We start from the raw sequence: 26,117 nt of genomic DNA on the forward strand, positions 1-26,117 counted from the left end.
ATGACGGGGGTTGAAAAAGAAAGAAACTGAAGTCAAGCGCGACGATCCAAGGCCACTGAGATGTAACTTTTCAACGAAATTCCGTTGGATAAATCGACCGTAATATCGTTACACGCGAATTAAACTTTAAGATGCTCATCACGCTTGTTTTAATGTCGGCCGCTTCACAGAAAGCTTTCGTATAATAGCTTCGTTCATTAGGGCGATGTAATGTGACTTTTACGAATTAATCTTGTATAAAATTGATTTTACATTTTACCCATAAATTTAACCACAGTAAGTTTTTATTCGGTATTAAATATTATAAGACGCGTATTTTAGTAAAACTATATTAAAGTTATTTTTTTTTTTTTTTTTATAAAAACACGAAGTTTTTTTTTTTAGAATAAAACTTTACCAACTCAATTACTCAGTTAACCTCATAATAAATATTGTAGAAATTAATTGTTATATAAATACTTTGTAAAATTGTAAGCAATTACAGTAATTCAACATTTACGGTGTAAATACAATTTTTGAGAAATTAAAATTTATATGAATAATTCGACACTTAAATAATATTATTTTAGCTCTTTGCAAGATACATGCGTTTCCAAACGAAATGTGATACGCGCTTGAAAGAAGAATGATAAACATTTTAATAGCTAGCAGAGATGTTATTTACGTGAAACGTCTAGTATACTTTCTCTCGCATGTTTAATGGTAAATGAAAATTAATTCTGTATAAAATACTTGTTACACCAGATCCGAGGTAAACGTAATAAAATACGCGTTATTATGTGTGTTAATATAACACAATTAATTACAGAGAAACGTGATATACAGTTGCGTATCAATATTTGAACAATTTAAATTTCAACACGAAACCTTATATTTCCAATTAAATATTATTAAATTACAGTTTTAAAGAAAATGTTATACTCTAAATTACAATATTATATGGATAGATTATGCGATCTCAATACGTAGTAAATCAGAATTAAACATTTGCATAATTAATACCTAGAAAATATAATTCTATACACGCTTTGAAATTAAATTAATGTGGTTAAAAATAATATATTTGATTAAATTTTTGTCATACAAAAACGTGACGTGTCACGTATTCGTATTTTATTCGTTCTTGATAAATCAGAAGATGCGTGATTCTCCCTAAATTTTCTATATCCGCTTTCGGGATATCCTATGAAAAGTATAATAAATGTCCCGTCCCTATCTGTGCGTCTATCTTTATTCAAATTTTTCCCTCTTCGCCACAATACGTGTGTCACAATGCCCGAGGAGCTTTTTTTCGCGTGGTACGATCAACCGTGATCGCGTAATCATTTTAAATTTAGAAATGTCCGCGCGTTATAAATAAAATCTCATCTATTTAATAAATCACATCGAGTATGTCGACTCGCCGGAAGTGCAATACGCGCGTGTAAGAGAGAGAGAGAGAAGGGAAGATGAAGAAAGAAACGAATCGCGACGGTGAATTTTTTAAGGGCTGTCCGGCGAGACAGTTTGGCCTTCTCTTAATCGACGGCCAGCCTCTTCGTGGACGAAGACGGAATGGCGGAAAGGAGTAACGCTTCGAGCACGAGCAGCCTGACTTTGCCACAGATACCTGGACCAAGCCCCGACGGCGGGGCGAGTCCCAGAAGGGCTGTTAGCCCCCTTCTCGAGGTCCGTAGGCCTCACTGCACTCTCAACTGCGAGTCCTGCAATCTGTTCCTCGAGGATCTCTACAGGCACAGTACGTGTGCGTTATCCTTGACGCGCGACGCGGTGGATTCAGTTTTCCGTGGCCACGCTCGAATTCGATACGCCGTCATTACGCGATAAGCGGCGCTTACATTACCGTTTTCTGAGAATACGTCGGAATACAACACCTATTAATAATCCTCTATTTATTTTAAATAACATTAGAAGGCTTTGTGACATTTTCGCGCAAAGGGCGACTTAAATTAACGCTGATTTTATTGCCAGCAAGGAATTTGATAAATATGCAACACTAGATAGCAATGAAAATAGAATTGTATAAAAATTGCTTTGAAATTTTTTTCGCGAATTTCAATAAACTTTTATATTATTTTTAATAAAGATCGACATGCTCTTAGTCGGCGTTGCAATTTGTTGATATTTTTCGACATTTGCTCGCATTCTTTTTATTTTAATAGAAACTGCGTCACTAGCGTAGCGGTATTTTTTATTTTAAAAGTTTCAGGAATATAATATAAATATGATATATGATACAGAGAAATCAAACTAGAATCTATTCGAAGATTTTGAAATACTTGCAAAAATTTCCTTTGCGCGTGGGCTGCGAAATATCATTCAAATCGAAATCTTTTACGTATTTTCATTTAATTCTATAACTCGATGTATCTTGGTTTTTCTTGTCGCGTATAAAATTTTAAATAAAATTATAAAAACATAAAAGAGAAGGAATAAGATTGAGGAAAAGTTGTTACTTAAAACGGAGAGAGTAAAAATATTAAATAAACGTAATTTTTAATAAATGTATTACTTTAAATCGCGTTTTAATTGTAAGAGCTAGCTCGCGTTTCACGCATATTCTGACAATCGACTAATGAGATTTTTTTTTTATATTACTGCTACGGTTATGAGAAAACTCTATATCCGCTTCTCTATATGCATTAGTTGTAAAGGAAAACTGAATGTTCCGTCACCAATGCGCTTACATCCCTTTGTCGATCTACTTCAATTCGTTTCTCGTAATATTTCTCATGACATTTACATCGAAAAACTGTTTAACTAATTCTGCGATTACGTAGAACGGATATGTCAGCGTTAGACCGAGGTAAATTTCCGCATGAATGTAAGTGTGTTATGTAAGTAGATCTTCATCCCGTTCTAGCATGATTTTTATCCGTGATAAAACCGACATACATGCGATTGAAATATAAATCGCATTATCAATGATTACACGGTCTCCAGCGGCCGCAAAAAAAAATGCCATTACTTTTTACAATTTCATCCAGCTGACGATTCCGCCAGATTCCCCATTAGCCGTTATGACCGTCAACTCATACTCGAGTATAATTCTCGTAAAAAGAAATTTATGTCGCAAGAGTACGAAATAAAATATGCTTACGTAAACAAAGAGAAGGCATTTAAATACAGTCGCAGAGCCGACTCGTCCTTTTTCCCCTCCCCCTTTGTCCCTCCCCTTATCTCTGACGGAAATAAAAATTATTCCCGATGAAACGGATCTACGTACAGACAGATAATTTCACGGTTTGTTAATGCCGCGAGGTATCTGCGTCAGTCTGGGAATATATATATATCTTACTGCGAGATTTTTATATCGGGTTAGACGCGATGCAATAAATCGATATGGACGACAATTGCACCGGAGAAGATCAAACGGTCAACGGAAATTTTGCAGTCGGTGGTTCTTTGAAATGATACGCAGACGGCAGAACGCCGACAGGCCGGCAAAGAAGAGTAACCTCGCGCTAGGCGGACATCGCCTGTCTGACGTAAGCGCGGACTGCTCCACTGAGCCGTGGATAAAACTAGTTTCGCGCGATTGCGTGCGGACGCTCCAATTCTGAGTAATTGCGGAATGCCTCGTGGCGTTATGTCGATTGTCTCTCACCACGTTATCACATCCCGTAATAGCGGCCGCGTTTGAATCGATACTTTTACGCCCAGCGGGCGGATTATTTTCCGCGCGCGCTCACTCTTTTTCATTTTTCTTCTTCTCTACGAGAAGATGCCTTTACAGATTGCCCTGTGAACTTTGATTGAACAACGCGACACGCTTCGTCTCTGTTGCAGAAATAGTGGAGGGTGTCAGAAGAGGTGGAGGCTCGCCGTTAAGGCCCGCGATTGACGAAACTTCCGTGGAAGAGGAGGTAAATATTACTGACAAATTTGTTCAAATGCACCGTCGCGCGTTCGCGATTTATGCAATATTTGTATGTGTGTAACGTAATAAGCGCGTTGTTTTTTAGAATCGTCACCAATATTTTAACGTAAAATTTTCAGGCCTATCGACATATTATTTTTACATATTGTTAATTTTTTTTTTTTAATGATTACGAAGAAAAAATAGTAAATTTACAAGATTACTAAATCTCGTTTTACAGGTGGCTACTCTAATGAGACGATGCTGGGCGCAAGACGCGGCGGACCGGCCAGATTTTCCCGCGCTGAAGCAGACGATTCGTAAAATTAATAAGTGAGTAATTTTTTTACCGAGAATTTCACACCGTTAGCGTGATTATGATCCGATTTGCAGATCGCGTTTTCTAATCGCAAATTACGCTCGCGTCGACGTTGAGACTGCGATATAGCTTGACAGTGAACTTAAAACAGAACCCCGAGCAAATTTTAATGACCCATTCTCTCATTAAGGTAAAAGCCCGCGTTGTGACGCGAGGCGTTCAGTCGCGCGGGTATCGGGATTGCGATAGAAAAAAAAAAGCTGCGCATATGGCTCGCTGGAATAACGATAAACCTCGAGGAGGGGCTGTAAAACTCGCGAATAACGTGCAAACTATCAGGCGAATGCATTAACTGCGTCGTCGAGGTATTGTTCCCGCCTGGCGTTATTTCCGTCTCGTCGAATTTCTAGCGGATTCGCTGTTACGTTTCGCGTCGAAGTGCCGGCGTGTCGGAAATGTCGATAACGACGACGATTTTCTCCTGACGTCGGAATCAACGGATGATCATATATATATAATTGCAGCGCTAAACGCGGCCGCGTTATTCGGCACGAAGGGAAATAACGAGAAACGTAAGATTCAGGTCGAATTGAGAGAGGACTGGCTGAAACTCCCTGGTATATGGCGTGGAACAACGTCGTTCGTATTCAACGCGGCAAATTGTACGCGCCATTGTGGAAGTCGACATAAAGCGTCGCCGAGAGCAAAGCTCTCGTGATATCTCTACGGGTATTTCTTTTTCTTATATCGCCAAGACGGGCAGTCACCTTCTTTCTCCCACCCACCCTCGCTCTCTTTCTTTTCCGTCTCTTTCCAGTTAGATATTGGCATAGTTGTCGACTTTCCGGGCGTAGTGCATCATCCCGACCCCCGAGAAAGACTACATCGTCGAGTCCAAGCACACGGGTAATTCAGTAGGTCAATAACTGCGCGTGAAAAGAGAATGGCTTCCGGACGGCTGAGCGCGTTTCGAAGAAACGAAAAAACCGAGTAATAAGCAGAAAAGACGGCAGCGAGAGACTCGAAGAGCAGAATAAATTGGGGGGAAAAAAAAGAAATCGGCGATTGATCATCGGAGCAATCGATAGACTTTTTCTTCAAGGAAAATTGCGCTGACTCGTGAGAAGCGCCACTGGCTCTTCTCGGAAATACAAATTTGCAACTAAATCATCCGCAAGATTATCTCGTCCAGAAAAGATACAAACTAAAAACGAGCGTATCGCCTAGAAGAGACGACAAGATTTACATTTTCGATCGTCTAATAAAAGCCAGCGGTGATCTCGCGAGAAAATGTGAATCGAGAATAGAAAAAAAAAACGAGAGAAAGAGAGAGAAAAAAAAAGAGCTTGGCGCAAGAAAATGAGATCGCTGCTTTGCATAATTTCTATACGCATAATTTTTCTCATCACGCTTCCGTGCCGCGGGTTGGAATCTAAATAAGAATTCTTCAATCTCATAGGAAAGCGATTGAATCCGACATTCGTTCAATACCTTCGACGGACGGCTGTTTCGATTGACGGCTCGTCGCCGCGTTTGATCGAGAGCTTCCGATCTCATTTAACTTCGACGTAGTTTTATCGAAGTGCTCGGCAATTTTTATTTTTATTTTCGGCGATAGCACCGGTATGGCTCGCGAATTGGACCGGCGCGACGTGGCACCCGGTGATTGACTTTTGTGAAAATTTTGCGGATTCGAGAGGCACATTTGTATAAAAATCGTTACCGGAGCTGTTGCGTTTCAATATAGATAAAATGTATTATATTACACGTAAAATAACAATACAAATGTACAATTGCTATTTTTACCTAGTTATAAAATTTTATTTTTTTTTTATTTTTTATGGAAATACCTACCACGAGAGAAATCAATTATATTTTAACATCTACATTTATATTTTACATTTAATTCTTTCAATGCTACACACGTGACACATTTAATGTTAAATTTAATATTCAATATACATATATATTATTTCAATTTTTGTTAAATCGTAACTTACAATGCTCCGCTATCCGGTAAGGATTTATATTCAAATCTGTTCTATTCGGGCTGTACATTTGATGTACGTACTGTTCATTAAAGTCCTAAAGCTACAACAGCATCACGGACTTCCGGAGATATACGACTAACACTGCGCCACACGACGATCCCTTTAAACTTTCCAAAGCTTATTAGCTAATTGTAAGACATGTACGCGATGTTGAAACAAAATATTTCTTTTATTCAATTAAGAATACCTATTTAATCTGAGATATTGGATTTCTCAAGAGCTTAAAGATAGACAGTATTATTAATATTTACTTAAGAGGGATTTTGTCAATCGCTTTTATTATTGTATCTCTTTATAGATCCGTTATTGTTGTATTTAAGAACGGGAAAATAGCTGACGATCTATTTTATTTATATTGCATCATGTGTTCGAACTAAATAAAGCTTGCCGTCCCTAAACTTTTTGTTAATTAACGTCAGAGCTATTTACAGAATATTGCACGAACGTATTCTATAATACGTATCATTCCTAAATATCCGCGAATAATTGTTTATACAAAGTTCATTCAGCGTATCGATTATCGCGAAGTTGAGCGATTTCACTAAATAAGACGCTACGATAATAAAAATTTATCGCAAGTTTGTATTTCTCAATTTTCGCAAATTAATCTCGGTGCACGAGAACGTTAGGATAACGTTGCAAAATGCCTCAATGTACGACGAAATCTTATTTGCACCGGCAGCGAGCGTATTGTTTCCCGCGTAATGCACGAACAGAATTTTAAGTAATGAACCGTTTTCAACGGCTGAACGCACGCAAACTAACTCCAGGCGGAGTCCACACGGAAACGGAGTAACCGCGTTATTTAAAATTAATAATTGAGAAATAAACTGTGAATACCCTTTAATATTCAACGTAGAATATTTTTTTTTTTTTTTTTAATACTCATATATTTCAGAAACGTTTTATATGAGTTTTCCCATGCGTGCATTTTTCAGTCCAGTTTTCCGCAACGTAAAATCACGCTCGCGTGATATTACGAGGATTCCGCAACGGTCTCGCGTTTGAAGCGCGTAAAAACGCATTTTACACGGGTATTCGAGTGAAGTACGTCATTGCGCACCGCGAATGAATGCCAATGTATAAACGCATCGGATGCGCATGCGGCACGTAGGAGGCATTGAGCAGTTTCGGCGTTCGATGTTGCAACAAATAGCACGATTGACAGCGGCGAGATTAAAGCGAACGATAGCGCTCGTCGTCGAGATTTGTCCGTTCATCGGCACGACGGATACTGAACTCGCGAAGATAGCATCGTCGTTTATAGGAATTTTTACTATCGGGACGGCTCTCTCGAGATCGCGGATGTTCCATAAAACCGTTACGTGCCTTTTCTGCAGCGAGATTAAGGTCACAAAAAATTCGCCGTTCAGTAAAAAAAAAATCTAAGCGACAAAACAATTTCTTTGATCGGGAATATCGAAAATTATCAAAACCACGCGGAATCTCGCGTCAGCGATAATTTTATACGCGCACGCTCTGTTGCTCTTTTCATTATATTTTTTGCCTGACGCGGAGCACATTTATATCCCTTTCGTTTCACTTATATATTAAATTACTAACGCAATGGAACAAGACCAAAAACCAGAAAGACGGAAGAGACGGAACAGAGGCGAAAAAAAAATTCTCATAATTTTAATAAATTAAAATTAATTTCGAAGCTTGACAGATAAAGTCATTGAAAAAAAAAATTAGGAGAGTGTTTGCGGTTAAAGAGAAAATAGTAGACGTAGTAAAAGTAAGACAAAAGACATGCATAAAAAAAAATTACGTTACGCACTTGAATAGAATCTTTCTCTTACTCATTGTAAAAACTGTACAAAGTACAGTAAATTATCTAAAGTTAATGAAAATTGTGTCGCTACTAAGGCGCTTACGAGAAGTTACACGATGACATTGTTTCCGAAAGAAGTCACGCGCGTTTTTGAGAACTTTATATAATGCCTCGACGCCACACGATTCCTCTAATTGCAAGTCGATATACTTCCGCGTAAGAAGTCTTAGGAGTTGCTTCCAACTTCTTAGCGAACTTATCGAATAAACACAAGTCTATCGTTATCTCCCTTTCCGAATAAAGACGCGTGAGGTTACCTGTTGGTATATGGCTTACCGTGAATTTGAAACATTCAGCCCTTAATATCTTATGCACGACTCGCGTCAGTATAATATTATAAATCACATCGCATTTTATGAAGGCGTACGCGCGAGAAATATTTAATATCACAAAGAAGGGTTTACTATAAACTCGTCTCCCTTATTATTTTCAAGCCATAAAATCGATCTCGAAGATATTTCATAACTTCGTGAAATATTGAGCCGTCTACAATCAGATTGAAATTCCTTTTTTAAAGATTGAAAAAATTTATTTCAGAAAATATCTGATTTTGTTTGCCGCTACGTATCTTTTATAACGTGAAAATAATAATAAACTAGTGGCAGTATCGCGGTCTAAAGATAGCCGTGCGAAGTGGAAAACTTGATTCATTGGCATGTATGCACTCTGCATACACTTTATTCGCTATCATACGACGTCATTTTGTCCCTTTCATATATCATAGAGCACATATTGTTCGCGCTGTCTTTATCGACAAGTTATAACTTCGAAACTGTCACGGCTAACGATCGGCTTCGCTTTTATTAGTGGAAACACACGGGTTTTCACCCGTAGTATTTGTCCGGTTCATTTTTAACAGTTCAATCCGATATTTCTCGTTTAAAGAAAAAAAGAAAAAAAAAAAAAGATTTAATGTTAACAAATATTTTTTCATTTAAATTTCACCTTTTCTGTCGGCTAAATTTTCGATATCGCATTAAATTCTTTTAGCGGTAAAGTAACAGAATTGAAAAATTTCGCGTCGATAGAAAATTTTGATGTCGTTACTATTGACGGAGAGTATCGTTATCATAAAATTACTTTAGAATAATGGCATTCGCGTTTTCATTTTAAAGCATGGCACGTCAATCTCTCCGAAGTTAACGTAGTTATCGCATCTCTTTGAAAGACGATTATGTGGCGTGACTCTCTACACAACTACGCGCACGTGTATTTCGCTACGCGCTCCGAAGGCCCTAACGTCGTCGTTAGCGCACGTGCGCTGCGCGCTGCAAGTCGAGAATTAGATCGGCCGAGATAATTACGTTCGATATTTTGTAAGAGAATTACGTAAACAGGTCCGCGAAAGCTCCCAGTTCGATATTAAGGTCGCAAAGTGAAACGCAAGTGCTCCGAACCTTTCGAGACCAGTTATATAATGTGATTGTGCAACAGAATTATTGAAAAAGAAATAAACTTTTCTCCTCGTCATTGTTTCGAAAATTATAACGCCGTAAATAAGTAAAATTACAGTCACGTTCAATTTTGCTTGTAAAGTGCCGACTGCTCGAGCTTTTCGCGTTTCAATCTTGCCGCCGCTATTTCGGTATTCAGAACATTGTCCGCAACCGTAAGATACGGTTAGTTGAAACATTTAATGTAAGGGTCAAATATTATTTCGTAAGGGAAAAAAAAAATTTCTCGCAAAATTTTCCATTTCATAAATTACACGACCGTACTACGAGCGTGGTAGAAGAATTTGCTTATCATTTTAGTCACGACTTGCGAGTTGAAGCTTTTTTTCGTCCCTACCTAGATTTATTTACCTGCGAAGACGTTTGCGTTAAATTTTTTATTTTCTCTAAGCACGACGATACTCTTACAAGTTATACTATTTTATATACGTAATCCTATTACATTTAAATGAAAGGAATTGAATCAAATCATTGGCATAGAAACCGTCTTACAGAATTATTTTAATTAAATTGTTTACTTTGCCAATATTGCATATTATTAATTGATTTTAAATAATATAATATTTTTGCAAGAGACCAATTGTTTTAGGGAACAAACATTAAATTATTACAAATGCTAAAACGATGCTAAAGCGTATTAAATAGAAAAAGAAAAAAAATTGAATCTCTCTTTATAAAAAGGGGATTAAAAAATTAGAAGAGAAAAAAAATCTTGCGTGAGCAATTATTTTAAAGATATTAAAAAAGAGGTGTTTGCATAAATTTCGTGAAATTATTCTCAGAAGAGTTTTGCATGCGAAGCCAAATTTCGCCACTTGAGTGAAGTCGAGTAAAAAGCTTATTACCGGAGCGCTCAGTAACATGAGTAATTAACGTGTTCAACAAATTAACCCGTTGACGTTTAAATCCTCTTAATTTCCTAATTATTAATAAAGCGCGCGTATTTTATGTACTATAAATTTTGTTCAATAACCTGAATATTAATCTGATTATGCACGAGCTCATTTTTATGCACTTGAAAAAGTTATTAATAAACAATTATATCACTGTTTATCAAATAATTAAAAAATACTGATATTTCCAAATTAAATTTCCAACTGAAAGTTATAATTTAATAAATATACAGCAATCATAAAATTATAACTTATAAATTTATTAGAATAAATTAGAACAAACCTATAAAAGAGTAAAAATATCTTATCGACTTTTATTCTTTTCATATTCCTCAACCTCCCAATATTGAACAAATTGCTAATTTTTAGTAAATGGTGCGCACGTTATTGTACAGATAGAAAACCGATTTATATAGTCTTTCGAAAGCTTTTCGCAACACAGATAAAACCTATAAAACGGACATGATCTTTCCGCGGCGTACCTTTTAGTCTCGCTTTTAGAGATAAGCTTCTTATCTATAACTTGATGAATTTCAGTAAATCGTGAATCGCGAACGTGACATATAATTTTATGTAAGTTTTTCGAAACAATACTTATTCTTTAAAATTAAATTCTTTACCTACGTAATTTTTTAATATGTATCACGAAAATCGACTAAATAAAAAATAATCACATTATATATTTTTTATGTTTTCGTGTTGCTTAAAAATAATTAATAACCGCGAAGGCCAATTGTACTTATTGATTAATAGTCCTCGACTATTTTCAGCCGCGTAATAACTCTGAGTATATCAAGAACAAAACGATATATGCATGCAACTTTTATTGCAAACAGTGGCGAACATTTCTCTCAAAAGAATGCTGTTATTTTATCTGGTGAAATTCGCCCGAAACGTCGATAGCTGACGTTTGACACCGACTAAGTGGTACTCTGCCGAATGTCGATTTTCACGTCCCTTTCTATTATCCTCAGAATGCGTGTTATGTCAATCTTCCCTACTAAACCCGAGAACTAGACCCTCGCTACCGGAACCCATTCCCTTCATTCTTTTACGAAAGTAAATGATGAAATCTTAACGCGTCTGTTTAACGTGGGTTTCTTGTAGTCGATATTTTTATTAACCGTATAACGAATCGTTGCGAAACATTAAGCAATTTTAGACGGATGCCTACTCGTTACATTTTATATAAATTAGAACAAACAAAAAATTATACGACTTACCAATCTGCATGGCAGCGGAGTTGTTGAATTCTGGCGTTGGCTGAAACATAAAAAGAAATATATCAATTTAGACATGTATATTAGTTTTAAAAATTTATAAAAAAAAAAGTTAAAGTCTTTATTTAATAAAGATTTTATAAAAGAAATTTATGCTCACCTAAGAGTTGCTCCGCTGATGCAGGATGCCTCCTTGGCCTGCTCATCCTCTCGGATGGGACGTGACGAGCCCTCCTTCCGCGCACTGGAAACTCGCGATCGCGCTCCCGTGAAAAAAATATACATAAAAAAAGCGCCCGCATACTTTTCGACACTACCGAAATGTCCAACGAACCGGCTGCGGTTTGTATAATTTAATATCGACGCGCGGCACTTAACGATGCGAAGCAGCGGAGTTTCTCTTCGTCTGAAACAGAAAAATTACAAAATTATGTTGCAGATATTTAATTTGATTAAATAAGATAATAAAAAAATGTTATCAAAAATTGAAATTATTTATTTCTAAAGAAAAATTAATAATTACCTTCGGGTTGCTCCGCCGGGGCATGATGCCCTTCCTGAGCCTCCTCCTCCTCTCAGAATGTCTGCGGGATGTCGGGTTGGTCCTCTGAATCTTCATCTGAAACGCAAAAAAGATTTCACTTTAAACGATGAAATAAAACATGTGCTTTACGTACGCATATAAATGCCTATAGACACGGTACAAGATACTTATCTATCGTTGACCTCGAGCTTTGTTTTGGTGCTGGGCGGCCGAGGCACATTCCAAGCGCTCCCACCCCCCCCCCACCCACACATTGCGCGCCGCGAGCTACGTAGGTGTTAGCCGCTAGGCCGCTCGAAGGGGAATGGAAAGGGAATGGGTCTAGTCGCTAGCGCGCACCCTTTCTTCTCCCCGTGCTCCCCTCCGGCGCCTATCCCCGTTTAATCCCGAACGTTCGCTAATATCGCGCTGTACAATTTTACGCCGAAAGATTTTATGACACGTGGTAAAGATTTAAATTTTTCTCTATTTAAATACAATGCTCTCTCCGATGTATTTTCTATTATTTGAAAAAATATTACTTCGATATATCTATTTAATATTTAACGCGCCTATATTCTTTTAAATAATATCGTCGCGAGATCACACGTAATTAACAAATAAATCCTACAACATATTCAGCCAAGTAATTATCTTGGCTTCCACGGGAATCGATTATCACGATCTCAAACAATTCTCGATATCGGGTCTCTCATACCTACGTAACGTAGATATTACGTTTGACCACAATCGCGGGGATTGGATTAATTGTCCTTTGCGAGGACTCGCTGTCTCGATTATGGTTTGTCCTGTTCTCTACATATCCGACCTACCAGGGTGCTTCTTGTAGCCTCTGATTGAACGATATCGATGCACCTCGCGACGGGGATTAAATTGAAGAATTTTTTCTCTCTGTTCGCAATTGATATCCAGCTATCGACATTTAATCGTGCGATGTATACGATTTAATAACTCACTCCGTGCTCTCGATTTCGAAGACTTTTTACCAATCGTTCGCCACCCCGTAATCTTGCGTGTCAAAGGTGAATAAAAAATTATATGCGATCCGTACTCCTTCTGTGTTTTAGAGACTACGAGAGCAGCAATATTCTGGACAATTTACTATCCCGTATGGAGCAGTACGCCACGAATTTAGAAACCTTGGTGGAAGAACGCACGGCTGACTACCTCGAAGAGAAACGTAAATGCGAGGAGCTCCTTTACCAGTTACTACCAAAGTAAGTTTTCGTGAAACGCGAACGGAATGGACTTTTCTTCGAAAGGACGAGAACGTCGTTACACTTGCTGCAAACTTCTGCGGGGAATTTGTCCGTAGCATCTCTCGCGTTTCGTCATAAATATTTAAATAACCGAATTATTTAGACACGGAAAAATCTGACGGACTTATTCGAAGTAACGCGAAAAAAAAATGAAATATACGTTTTCCGCGTTGCGTTATATAATTTCTAAACTATCGACTAAATTCCGATCAGCTTTTATTTCTAAAATTATGTTAATTGAATATAAATTGGACATAAATACATATGAAAATTTTTCTTGCTAAATGCTAACTGATCATTAATGTAAATGAGGGTAATAATGGTTGAAATAGCAAATGCCTTTTTCATTAGAATACGACAATGGACGGTGACGTAAATTAACGGTTGGAAAAATCTTTTCATACTACATACGGCGTGACACAGAAATAAAAAATCAGTTAAATTCGAAGTATTCGTCTGTACGACGTGCCGTGATCGAAAGATTATTGAAAATTAGTTAGCTTTAAAATCAAAACTTCTCTGAAAAAAAAAAAAAAAAAAGTTGGAACTGTCGGCGCACGTAGCTACGAACCGATAAAAAATCAAAACGATATAATTATGAAGGAAAAAATGTGAAAATAATTTACAGATCTTGGCAGAAGTTTGCCGCGCGGCTCGCCGATGTAATTATTATATTATCTTTTATTGCACGGCGAAGTAAAATTTGCTCATAAAAAAAAAGGAGTCGTAATGCATACACGTATATGTATACGTACATACATATATATATATCGCTCTTTTAAACGAAGCCGTTTCATTATAGCGTGCACGGTTAACACATCTCTCTTATACAACTTCTAGCGAACAAGCAGGCAAACCCTAATGAACTTTACGAAGATAAAAGGCACAGTGCGAGATACGGGGAAAATTTGTTGAGAGCTTCGGAAACTTTATCACCGTCCCTCGCGAGTGATAATTCTTTTGTCGGGCCTCGGTGACATAGTTAGGGCGCTATCGCGTCAGGTTTAATCTATATGTGACACGGGGACGTGAAATTCGTATCGACGTTGATCTTCCCGAGATGACCGTCGATATTTCTACGCGCGATAAATGCAGGTGACTGATTCGCCGCGTGTCGAGCTCGGTTTCACGATTCTGCTAAGCGCGAATGACGGATCGATCATTTCCCCGGAAGTACTGTCCCTTGAACTTTTTTTTTTTTCCCCTGCTGACCGCAGTCTGAAAGGGACGTGTTTGTTTGTTCCTACGAGCAGATCGGTGGCGTCGCAGTTGATTCTCGGGCAAAGCGTAATCGCCGAGACGTACGATCAAGTGACAATTTACTTCAGCGACATCGTGGGCTTCACGAGCCTGTCGGCCGAGAGCACGCCTCTGCAGGTGGTCGATCTACTGAACGACCTCTACACGTGTTTCGACTCCATTATCGAGAACTTCGACGTTTACAAGGTGAGTATCGACCTGTTACGAGCGCATCTCGGACGCACCGCGAGCATGATTTAAAACCACGGTCGAAGGGGTGAATAATTTAACGGGGGAAAAAAGTCACGACGCTCGCTCATGAAATAGCGATAAACTTTCCGTTCGCAATCCGCGTCCGACGGCATTCGCACTCGCGATATCTAACAAAGTTCTTCCGACGCGCAGTTTTATCAGAGCCGAGCGAACAAAGCGTCCATCGTTTCGACAAGTTTTTTTTCAAAAACCTAACTTTGTCTAATAAGAAACTTCGCTTTCATCATACTCGCACACGTACGCGCTCTCTCTTTCTCTTTCTTTTCTTCCTATTTTTCCAGCAATTCCGCCTTTGATAACGATTATTCGGAATAACATATTGCACGGTCAACGCGCTATATTTCTCATTGAATCAAGCCCGAGCTCCCTCTTCGATTCTATATTTACTAAGTATTCCACGTGCCGTTATTTGGAGCTTATCGCGAGATGTTCAACCTGTTACTGCCAACGCGAGAAAGAGATGCAGAGACAGAGAGGGTAAAAGAAATATGGCAATTCTGGAAAAGAAATTGCTCTTGATTTCTTAGAAGAGCGATTTTCCATGAAAATAACACAATTACTGCGCGTGGACTTGAATCTGAATTATTGCGTAATATTTGCGGAAAAGGCGCTTAGCGAAAAACTATTGACTCGCAAACTCCAAGTATATCTTATCGTAAAAAATATTAAAATTGCCCAGATAACGGAAAATTAAAATAAGAAAACGAGTACTCGAGTGGAAATTTATTCCCACCGTTATCTAAAAATTAGCCGGCCGATTCGCGGTTCGTCTCGTGGCTGTCTGACAAAACTGTCCAGCAATGAGTCGGAAATGTTACGCTCGAATCGTCCAAGTACCATGCAATTATTCCTAATTAACGACGAGCTAGAAAAGCTCGATATCTAAACGTTTTCCGTCGCGTTCGAGTCTCTACTGCGCGTTCTGACCTTACGCAACGCTCGACTGTCGAATTCGCTGGGTCCGTTGACCGCCGCGATAGTGTGAGTACGTTCGTGTGTCAACATCTGGCCGGCAGTTTCCTTCGCGTTCCAAGAATCCAAGTCGCAAGGTGGAGGACGAGCGGGCAGTGGACGGCGAGAACCGGTTTGCCTGGCGAGTTCGGCAATCTGAGCGAGCGTTGACCGTCGCGTTAGTGTTGGTACGTGCGTGTGTCAACATTTGGCAGGTAGTCTCCTTCGCGTTCCAAGAATCCAAGACGGCGAGAACCGGTCTGCCCGGCGATTTCGACAGTCGAGCGAAAGTTGCGTATGGTCAGCTCAACAACAGTAAACAAGTACGCGGCGAAAAAAGTTTAGATATCTATTTAGAAACACGATCCGCGCTGGACAGTGACGAGACGATGCTAGACAGATTTCGTTCTTTTTTTTTTTTAAGCGACAACTTAATTTTTCGAAGACAATCACTAAATAATAATTTCTACAAAATCAGAGATAAATTTCCACTCGGGTATATATAAAAGCACGGCATGTGACGCGAATCGCACGGAAAAAAAAAATATTGCGATAATGCATCTCGCGCCCGGAGCCAAAAAGTACGCTTTTATCATATTATTAAATTAATATTAAAGGAACGAAATTGTATTAAACGAGCAAACCGCGCGGAATTTTCAACCGATAAAGCGCCAATATTTTAGTTTAAGAAGTCTTTATAATTTTACAGTCTAAAAAGCACCCCACGGTGCAGCGCGATAAGCATATGATTACCGCGACTATATATATCTAACCCCTGCAACAGTTCCTTTGAACTCCATTACTTTCCTCTAATTACAGATTAAACTTTCGCTTTCTCGAGCGATCTTTTCTTCTCTCTCTTTCGCTTTTTAGAATATTGAATATTGAAATCGAATATAATCCTACGCTCACTACTCGTCATACTCTTTCATATGTTTAAAGGAATCGTCACCGTAATTTATTTAAACGGCGAGTTTGCGTTATCGCGGTTTATTGAGAAGGGAACTTCGTTAGGAAGCACAATTTCCATTAATATCGCATCGCTCGCGGATCGACGAATCATTATTAATATTCGCAGCAGTTTTATTTATTATGTATCGACTGTAATTATCCGAGATTTATCAAACTTCGCGAAATAAAGTTAATTTTTGTTTCGCCATTTATTCGCGTGATATAATACTCGCTTCTATAATACTTCTACATTAAATATATCCTACTTTTAATCCGTTTACTTCACTCTGATGTTGCGAACTTTTTAAGACCCTAGCGTCCTTGTTAAATATAATGGCGTTATTTCCACGAACTTTTCTTTTTTCCCGACACCTTTTTTTTTTTTCTCCGTAATTAATCCATTTAACCCAAACAAAAAATTAAGTTCATCACTGATAATTATTGCGTGTAAGATAATTTTTTTTTTTTTAACACGGAAAAACCGAAACTAATCGTCAAAAATATTATCCACGAATTGTACAAATTTATCGGCGTTTATTTACGCGTAAAGTATTTTTCATAATGCTAATAAATATTAAAATGTAAAAAATGTGCTTGACTCACCACAACGATTCTTCTCCATTTTTTTTTTCCAGGTGGAAACGATAGGGGATGCTTATATGGTCGTGTCGGGTTTGCCGGTGAGAAACGGGATGAATCACGCCATGGAGATTGCAAGGATGAGTTTGGCCCTCCGAGATACGGTGATGACGTTCAGCATACGCCATAGGCCACACGAGCAATTAAAACTTCGTATCGGCATGCATTCTGGTAAGTCGGCGTCTATCCCGTGCCCTTTTTCCCTCACCTGAAACAAAACGAGATAGATTAGTCGCGACGTGATTCCCGGCTTTGTCCTGGGATTATATCGCGCGCGATGTGCGATGTACCTGAGAATTTTCAATTTCAAGTTCACAGGCGGACTGTGCATCGCGCTCGATGTGTATCACGTTTCAGCGTATTATTAAGATTTTCCCTTGTGGATTTTTCACGTTCGATTAAAGAGAATAGCGCGTTCAACGCGTCGACGGAACGACGTTATAAATCGAGTCCGCATTTCGCGTTGCGAATCGATTGCACGCAGCGAACGTCGAGTGTGCCGGCCGCTAAATTGATATCGCGAATAACGCGATTAAATAAAAGGAAGAAAAAACACGATATTTCAAAATAATTTCTAGGGGGAACAAAATTTTTTTTTTTTTTTCTCTCTCGAATTTACAGTGGCGAAATATCGCCCGCGAACGAAACTGGTGCTCGAAAATGGTGTTGTTGAAAAATCAGCAGCCATCTGCCGCTACGAGCGAATGAATAATTGTGTTTTCCAATTGAAGTCGTTAGTCGTTTTCGGTTCTATTTCCATTAAGATTGAAATTCACGGCACGACGGTCCCTTAAACCGTTGCGTGACGGGAATCTCTATTTCCTGAACGCTAATTCGTCTGTCAACCTCTCCCGCGAAAAAAATTTCTCTCGGCGACAAGTGTCACGTTTATCCGGAACGGCAACCTTCGGGATCGCATAGAACTTAGATTACACCAATTCCGCGAGAAGAAATGGCTCGACGTGATATTCATCGAGCGGTTAGCTATAATTAAAGAAGTTAATTGCTTTTTAAATGGACTCGGGAGTTTAACGTCGCTTCCGCACCGCCTAACAAAAATGATTAACGAATTTGCGAAAATATGGTTATCAAATTTCTTTTATGAGTATTAATACTGAGAAATTGGCCTTTTAAATTACGAGAGAGTTAATAGCGTTAGTAAAAAAAAGGCGAAAATATTTTTATAAAATTATTTCAGTGATAAATGCAACTTTGACGACATCTAAAAATATTCTCTTCTACGTAAAGGAAAATCTCGAAAACAAAAGGCAGAGTTCCGCGGAGACACGGAATGAAAATGGTCTCGTGTAATTTTCACGGTTATTACGATTATTTATTTCTCCTGTCCCTTCATCGAAAGAAACGGTGTAAAAAAAAATATCTAGCATCGGATGGCACATTTGTTTTCAGGACCATGTGTGGCCGGCGTGGTTGGTCTCAAGATGCCCAGATACTGTTTGTTCGGCGATACGGTCAACACGGCATCCAGGATGGAGAGTAACGGAGAAGGTAATTAACAGCTCAGTCATTCTCGGGGAAGGGAAAACGCTCCCACGCCGGGGGAGGGCGAGGGACGTAACGGGGAGAAAGCGCGCGGGGTGGCGGAAAGTTATAGGACACGGGCGGCAATTAAAGGAGCGAGGTAAAGGTACGGCGGCGAGAAGCAAGGTCGCCGCTTAAGAGAAAATCGACCCCGCTCTCGAATAGTTTCCATAGAGACCGCGGCTCGTTTTCAACCACGGGCGCAATTATAACTGCTGATTGGCTTTAATCACGCGCTAACTTTCCCCGTGCCGCGTTAACAACGCGCTCGCGAATTATTAATTCGCTCGATGACGGGCGTCACGGTTGAACCGGCGGATCTGTTTTAAATTCAATCGCTCGTAATTTCGGGCTTCATCGATATTTCGCGGGTGGAACGGGACGCGACGTGAAAGCACTTCGTTTCCTCGGTGTCCTCTAGGCCTGCGATTATTCGTGTAGCTGGACTGCGCGCGTTTCATCACTGTTGTTATTATATTTTTTTAAGTTTTTTTTTTTCTTTTATTTTTTTTTTCCACGACTGATAACGAATCTCGAATGCGGGAAAAGCGACACGCAACGTAAATTGATTACCCGCCGGATCTCGTTTACTGACAGGCTCGTGTGTGAGCGTGGCATGCGGCGTGTGTCGCTTAAATGTCGCGTGGGCGATTTTTCCCTCGCAAGGACTTGGGTGGCGGCGTCGCTCCGCGCGAGGCAAGGACGCGCCGCAAGGCGCCACGCGGCTGTTTATCGAGTTTCTTCGTGGCTCGTTTTGTGCGTCGCGAGAATTATATCACGCACGTTAAAGTTTCCGGATGATAGATTACGCCGCGAGAGGTTTCAATTTTCCTTTCACCCGCAGTTTCCGGCGACGCGTCGATTATTGGATACGCGCGGGTGAAATCGCGATACGGCTCTTTCGCGAATTACATTGTCGCGAGCGCTATAGAATTACAATTACAGGCCCGCGCGAGGTGTTCGGATTTCAATGTCGACGCCGCGGATCGATCGATTTACGTTGTAATTGAAATATCAGCCGCGGGACGCTTTCGGGATATAAAAGAATCGAAGACAAAGGATTTTCTAAAGGCTACGAGTTCGGAGAGCAATTAAATAACGCTTCACCCGCGATCTCATCCTGCCAACCAGGAAAATAAAATTTATCTCCTGAAAATAAAGAGCTCGCTCGAGATCGAAGCGAGGGTAATTAAACCCGATCGATGACGAGTATACTCGTCCAACGCGGAGCGAATACACCCTTGAGTATTCCGTATAAACCTACAAAAATACCTATATGCGAGTGAATTAAATTACTCGCTCTACGGTCGGCTCCGTTGTCGTAAAACTGCTCCCCCCTCGCCCACTCGTCCGCGTCCCATCGCGGTTTCCGCGGGCTAATTTCTGCGACGAGACAACCGCGGGATACTTTGCGCAACGTTCCCGATATCGATATCACACGAGACATGCTCGATTCCGCCGAAAGAACGTTAAGAAAAAAAAAAAAAAAACAACGATCAACGAGCGGAGCGAAGTGCGCCCGGTAATCGCGGACAAATTAAAAGCCACCGATGATTTTTAAGTTACGATAAATATGTATATTTTAAGTCGCAAGAAGCTAACGAATCACGTTAAATTTGGAAAGAATGACTGATCGCGAGCGAAATTAATATCGCAATTATCTCGTTGTCCGCCGTTTTCGTTCTCGCGTGGATAAATGTGCGATTTAACAAACAGCTGTCGCATCGAACGCGCTCACGAGAGCTTAATCGCCGTGATTGATGGAACGAGTATGCCAATACTTGTTAACTATCCGCAGCATCTCGAATGATACTACAACGCATAATAGCGCGACTGTTACGATATTACGTAGCTGATTAAAAATGAAAAATTAGCGCGCCGTTTCTCGCGCCCGGCTTGCCTGCGCCTCCCTTTTCCGATAGGAAATGCAATCAAGCTTTAGAAATGGATCATACGAAAATTGCGTATATCGGATTAGCATACTTGCAGATCGCTCTAGCCATCGGCCGTGCTGTAATCGAACTTGCATCCAGTCGACGACGACGGAATTTCCGATCGGCACGGTAACGTTATTATCGGTTTAAATTCCATTAAAAGTTCCAGCGGCGCTATCAGTTCGAGAAGATGTTATAGCGCCGATTTGTTCGTGTTTAGTTTAAGTCGGGGTACTTGAGGCCGATTTTATCCCGCACGTTTCTCATATATTTCGAGCGTTTCATAATTTTCAGACATTCGCGGAAGTCTCGTTATCTTCCCCGCGGCGCGTGTTTCTTTATTTTATTGCAATCGAAAGAGTTGTATGAAAAATTACACAAATTATTTAATTTGAAACTTGGCGATAATTTTAACAAACGGTTAGTTCGCCGGAAATTATCGATTTTCTTTAATTGCCACATTAAAGCATTTTTCATTACGCTTGTTACGCGGTATTCGTATAAAGTATTCGTATGTAGAATTTTTTTTTTTTTAAAGTTCTGAACTTGAATCTTTCAACTACATAGTTATTTAAATAAATTCCGTGAAAATAAATACGATAATTCTGACTACAATAATTTTATAAATTACTAGAAAAAACCGTGCGCGCTTTATTACTTTCGGGTTCGGACATTAGTTAATTATAATAATTTCTTTGTGATATATAAGGTGGACGGCGTGTTGCCGGTTTACTTACATTTATGTCTTCCGGATAGCGGCTAGGTTAAGTTATTGTCCGTCCCTTCTTCCGTGGCAGTTCCTGGATTATCCGGACGTGTTGTAGCACTTCATGTGAATTTCACTTAACGTTATATCACACTGCTCTGATTTGTTTTGTCTTTTATCATCACTGTCACTCGAGAGACGAACGACCGAGAGAAGGACGATGGATTAACGCGGCGATTTTTTAAGATTAAAATTAGCGCGACGAACGATCATTTGTTAGAAAAAGTCTTACTTCCACGGCGCCGGATCTTTCTTCGAGTATTCGCCGAGCGGCAAACGAGACGGGCCGCGATGCGAAATGTTCTCCGCGCACTTGATCTTCTTCGAGTTCCTCAAAAAATTGCTTCTTCGGAAGGAGATGAGAGTCTCGACCGCGACGGTGAAGACGGGCGACGTGCAGATGTCGTACTCTAAAATGGCGGCTGTCCGATCTCGGTGAACGTCGTCGAAGGAGATGGCGAGTGAAGGCGTCGGTGCTGCCGGACGCGCGGCGCAATTCACGCCGGACGCTCCGTGGCGCTGTTCGCGTTCCCGTAACCTTGTCGTCCCGAAGCACTTTTTCGACGCACGAACAAAGTTCAAAACGACGAGTGGTATGACAAAAAAGTGCATAAAATGATCGCTCGTACCCGACACGACGACGTCGACGCATATTCGCACGCGATACTTCCCTATCCGCGGCCGAAAATACGCGCAGTTGCGGAGCGATTAGTAACACGTCCGCGCGCCCGGGCCTCCGCAACTAGACTGACTGTTAGACAGTTGGCCCCTTGGATAGAACGAGACAACCGCGTAAAAAAAGTGAGACAGACGATGCAACTCGATCGCTGATTGGTCGGTGCTCGTCTCGCAAAGATGGAAGACCGTGTACACTCTCGGCAATAATCCGCGACGCTAATCCGCGAATGCTAAATATTCGACCACAAGCCAAAAAACACTAAAAGAGCATTTAATAGCCGTCGTCTCCCATGCCTCACCCCCTACCGCACTCCCCCCTGTAGGTCCCTGTTCGATCGTCAACTTCTCGTCGCTGTCCTCGCTCGGAATTCTCGGAAGCGCTGAGCCGTCCGAGCTCGCCTCCGAGTTGATCTGTTTACGTTTTTTTTACGCGCTCGCCGAGCTCGAGACGCCCACCCCCACAACAAAAAAACAAACTCGATGCTCGAACCTGTTCTCGGCTATCCTAGCTCAGCTGTTACTTTCGTGCTCCTAAATCGTCGCCGTTAACAACTCGTATTCGACCAAGCCCCGAAATTAATTTAACAATCGTAAAAATGTATGTCTTAAAAAATCGCACGACGTAACATTGGCAGCGAGCCAAGCGATCAGCATCGCAGTAAAGCGGCGACAATTAACAGCTTCGCTCGCGCGGAAAGCCATTCTTTTTAGACAGGAGGATTCGCCATCGTGTTTCGTATTTTCCAATGAACGCTGGAAAGAAAATTGACGGCGTCAGGCTACTTCAAGGTCTCCGATCCATCTCTCGCGACGTGGAGAAGGTCGCGAGTGGTTTACCGAACAACTTTTGAATTTCATTGAGCTCGCGTCAATCGTCCGTAGCTTTAGTGACAGCGAGAAGTTAATTGGTAGTCAAGATATGAAGTTCACGTGTCAAAGGTTTTTAAACTCCCCGATCCTCCTCCTGCGTCGTCGTGACGCCGTTCATCGAGCTGTTAAAATAAATCGAGTCGCTTCTGTAAAGGTCACGTCAGATCGCGAAATTAATGGGGGCAGCGAGACAACAACTTCATTTTTGTCATTTTCATAAAGTGACATTCCGCACTTTCCCTGGCATAATTAACGTGGTTTTTCCAAGCGAATAATTTATCACGCGTCTTCCGCTTTTCTCGCGTAACGAGACAGTTTTTTCTTTTTTATATACATATCAAACGGATCACTTACACATTGCGAAATCGCATTTTTATTAATTGAGACTCTGATGGACATTATTTTTAGATAGCTAAAATAAATATGTTGCTTCGTCCAAACACGAATATACGCTTGGAATAAAATTCAAATTTAAATATAAAATAATGATAAAAGCAAGTATCAAAAAAAAAAGTTCTATATGCATATGCATATATTATACATATATTTATGTATAATGTATATGTCCTTTTAAATACCTCGTGATTTAATTACGTTGGAAATAACAAAGGAGCAGCTGCGTGGACGACAAAGGTACACGCGAAATTCACGAACACCCTACTTCGCATCGTCGCACATACACAATGTGTTAAAACTACATTTAGTGCATAAAGTGCATTACTACCGAAAGCGACCGGTTCAAAGTGAACTTGTTCACGCGGAACACAGTTACTTTGAAACGCTCTTCTACGTGAATCTCGGTCTGGCGAATAAAAAAAAAAGTTTTTTTGTTACATCCGCCGGTAGTTAAATATCACATCTCAATATTTAAAACTTTTTATGAAAAAAAAAAAAAGCACGGCACGTTCTCTCTGATCTCACGGAATTAAAATAACGTCAAGTCTGATATTATCTTTAAAGTACGATACAATTAAAAATAAAACGTATTTAACTAAAAAATAATAATAACTGATGGTTGAAACGATTCGACTTTACGAAACGAATCTCTCGAGATACCGGGGTATATTTCCTTTATTCCGCACAAAATAAACGTCGCTCAAAAGATTAACTTTTTTTTTTATCAAGTTAACTTTGATAATTATATAAAAATATACACGGCAAAGGTGGTGTTCAGCATCCGACGTCTCGCGATAATCCGCAGTCATTTAATTTACGTAATATCTGATATTAAACGAGCTCTGTTTCAAATTAGGGCTAAAAAAAAAAAAAAAAAAAAAAAAATTACAGGACACGTAAAAGAAATCGTTTTTCCTTTTTCCACGACAGCTTTGAAGATCCACGTCAGCCCAAAGACGAAGGAAATCCTGGATACCTTTGGTACATTCGAGCTCGTATGCAGGGGAGAAGTCATATTAAAGGTAAGGCTTTTTACGTGCGGTTTTTCCTTAATTTCGCCGAGATCGCATCGCGATCCCCGTTCATCTCACTTTTTTCTCTCGCGAGACTAACTGCCGCGAACTTTCTTCGAGAGCGAAAAGGACCCTCGCGAGTCGTCGGGCGAGAGCGTGATTTCCGACGCGATAAAAATATTAGCAAAGAGAATAATCGTTGCGCAAGCTCACCCCCGACTGCGATCTCGTCCCAAAGGTTGCGACGTGTAACGTGACTCTTTCCGTCTCCTCCCGTATCCATTTTTCGCAATTCTATATCTTTACCCTCGCAATCTAACGCGGGACACTTCTCCGCTCGTATTAAAATATTTTATTACAAAGGCGGAAAGTAAGTCCAGGCTGTTTGTCACGTGAATCGTTTGAAATATCTCCAGTTTATCGTTGTACGAGCAAGATGCGCTTAATAAAAATTTATTTTGCGTTCTATCGACGTCGCGATCCTTGCTGTGGCTCCTTTTTCCAACTTTAATTTTATTATTTCAATACCGTGTCGCGTAAACTACTCGCAGGGACTCGGGCTCTCTCAACTTTCGTCGAAACGCATTTACGACTTCGTCGGAGGGCCATGAGCGGCAGATTGCAGTCGTGTCCGGCAGTCGTATCCTTTATGCGCTCTCCTTGTTATATATTCAAGGGTGCTCTACCATAACCGAGCTCGTTGCGTTCTCCCGCTTGACATACATGCGCCTCGTGGCATCGCGGCTGCTCGTTGCGATCCATAGGCGTGATCAGTCTTTGTTTTCCCGGAAGAGAGCAATTCCCGCCGGCGGCAGTCAATTTCGGCGATGCTGAAATTACGGTCGTTCGCCCCGCGTGTCACGGCCGACTCGCACAGCGATAAAGAGTAATAGACGCCGCAGGGATGCATCTCGGGAGGACCGCGACAGCATCCTAGAGATCGTTCAAGTCCCAGGGCGGCGATACTCGGCCCGCCGATTCAGGGAACTATTTGCCATTCGGCTAGGCTCGCGTTACCCGCGATCGCGAACGCCGTCGATCAATCGGGCACTTTTTTTTTTCCTCGAATGACGGGCGGAGGAGTTCGAGGAGTGATTGCATCGTTCACCGTAACAATTCGGGTCAAAGTTCAGTGGTCGCGAGCTCGGGCGCGCGCGCGCTCGCGCAACTCTGCGGCGGTATGCAGTTAATTAGTAAGATAGCGCCGGTGGAAACACGCTCGGCAGTTTGCGCGTACCTATGCACCGCCGGGGCTACTGACCGAGATTAAAATTCAGGCACTATTGTAACGAGCGCCGCAGCGCTCATTTGAATATTCCACGAAACGTGCCCCGGGTAAAACGCACTCGGTGATCACTATCGCGTAACGAAGCGATACTATAATTTTGCCTTTTGTCATTGAGTTCCGCAGCGTAGAACGGCACTAATTAAA

At 40.5% G+C, this 26,117-nt stretch overlaps 1 protein-coding gene and 2 long non-coding RNA genes across 3 annotated transcripts in view; 1 reads left to right on the plus strand and 2 right to left on the minus strand.

Annotated features, from left to right (window-relative positions):
* Positions 1 to 11,881, minus strand: part of LOC139106804 (uncharacterized) — a 29,411-nt gene extending 17,530 nt beyond the window's left edge. The window contains exons 1-2 of the long non-coding RNA XR_011546426.1: positions 11,791 to 11,881; positions 11,634 to 11,673 (exon numbers count right to left, since the gene is read on the minus strand). This is a non-coding gene — a long non-coding RNA (uncharacterized lncRNA). The remainder of the gene's footprint in view (positions 1 to 11,633; positions 11,674 to 11,790) is intronic.
* LOC139106409 (atrial natriuretic peptide receptor 1-like) overlaps positions 1 to 26,117 on the plus strand; it is a 73,685-nt gene that overhangs the window by 44,774 nt on the left and 2,794 nt on the right. The window contains exons 15-21 of the mRNA XM_070663167.1: positions 3,790 to 3,866; positions 4,101 to 4,192; positions 13,242 to 13,391; positions 14,687 to 14,879; positions 17,483 to 17,657; positions 18,897 to 18,995; positions 24,603 to 24,694. Coding sequence (XP_070519268.1) covers positions 3,790 to 3,866; positions 4,101 to 4,192; positions 13,242 to 13,391; positions 14,687 to 14,879; positions 17,483 to 17,657; positions 18,897 to 18,995; positions 24,603 to 24,694 — 878 coding nt within the window. The remainder of the gene's footprint in view (positions 1 to 3,789; positions 3,867 to 4,100; positions 4,193 to 13,241; positions 13,392 to 14,686; positions 14,880 to 17,482; positions 17,658 to 18,896; positions 18,996 to 24,602; positions 24,695 to 26,117) is intronic.
* LOC139106799 (uncharacterized) lies at positions 11,947 to 22,343 on the minus strand. The gene is made up of 4 exons (XR_011546424.1): positions 21,700 to 22,343; positions 17,451 to 17,694; positions 12,154 to 12,249; positions 11,947 to 12,036 (listed from the first exon to the last, which is right to left on the minus strand). It is a non-coding gene; the product is annotated as an uncharacterized lncRNA (long non-coding RNA).

This window comes from Cardiocondyla obscurior, linkage group LG01, assembly GCF_019399895.1.
Source record: "Cardiocondyla obscurior isolate alpha-2009 linkage group LG01, Cobs3.1, whole genome shotgun sequence".
Classification (NCBI taxonomy): domain Eukaryota; kingdom Metazoa; phylum Arthropoda; class Insecta; order Hymenoptera; family Formicidae; genus Cardiocondyla; species Cardiocondyla obscurior.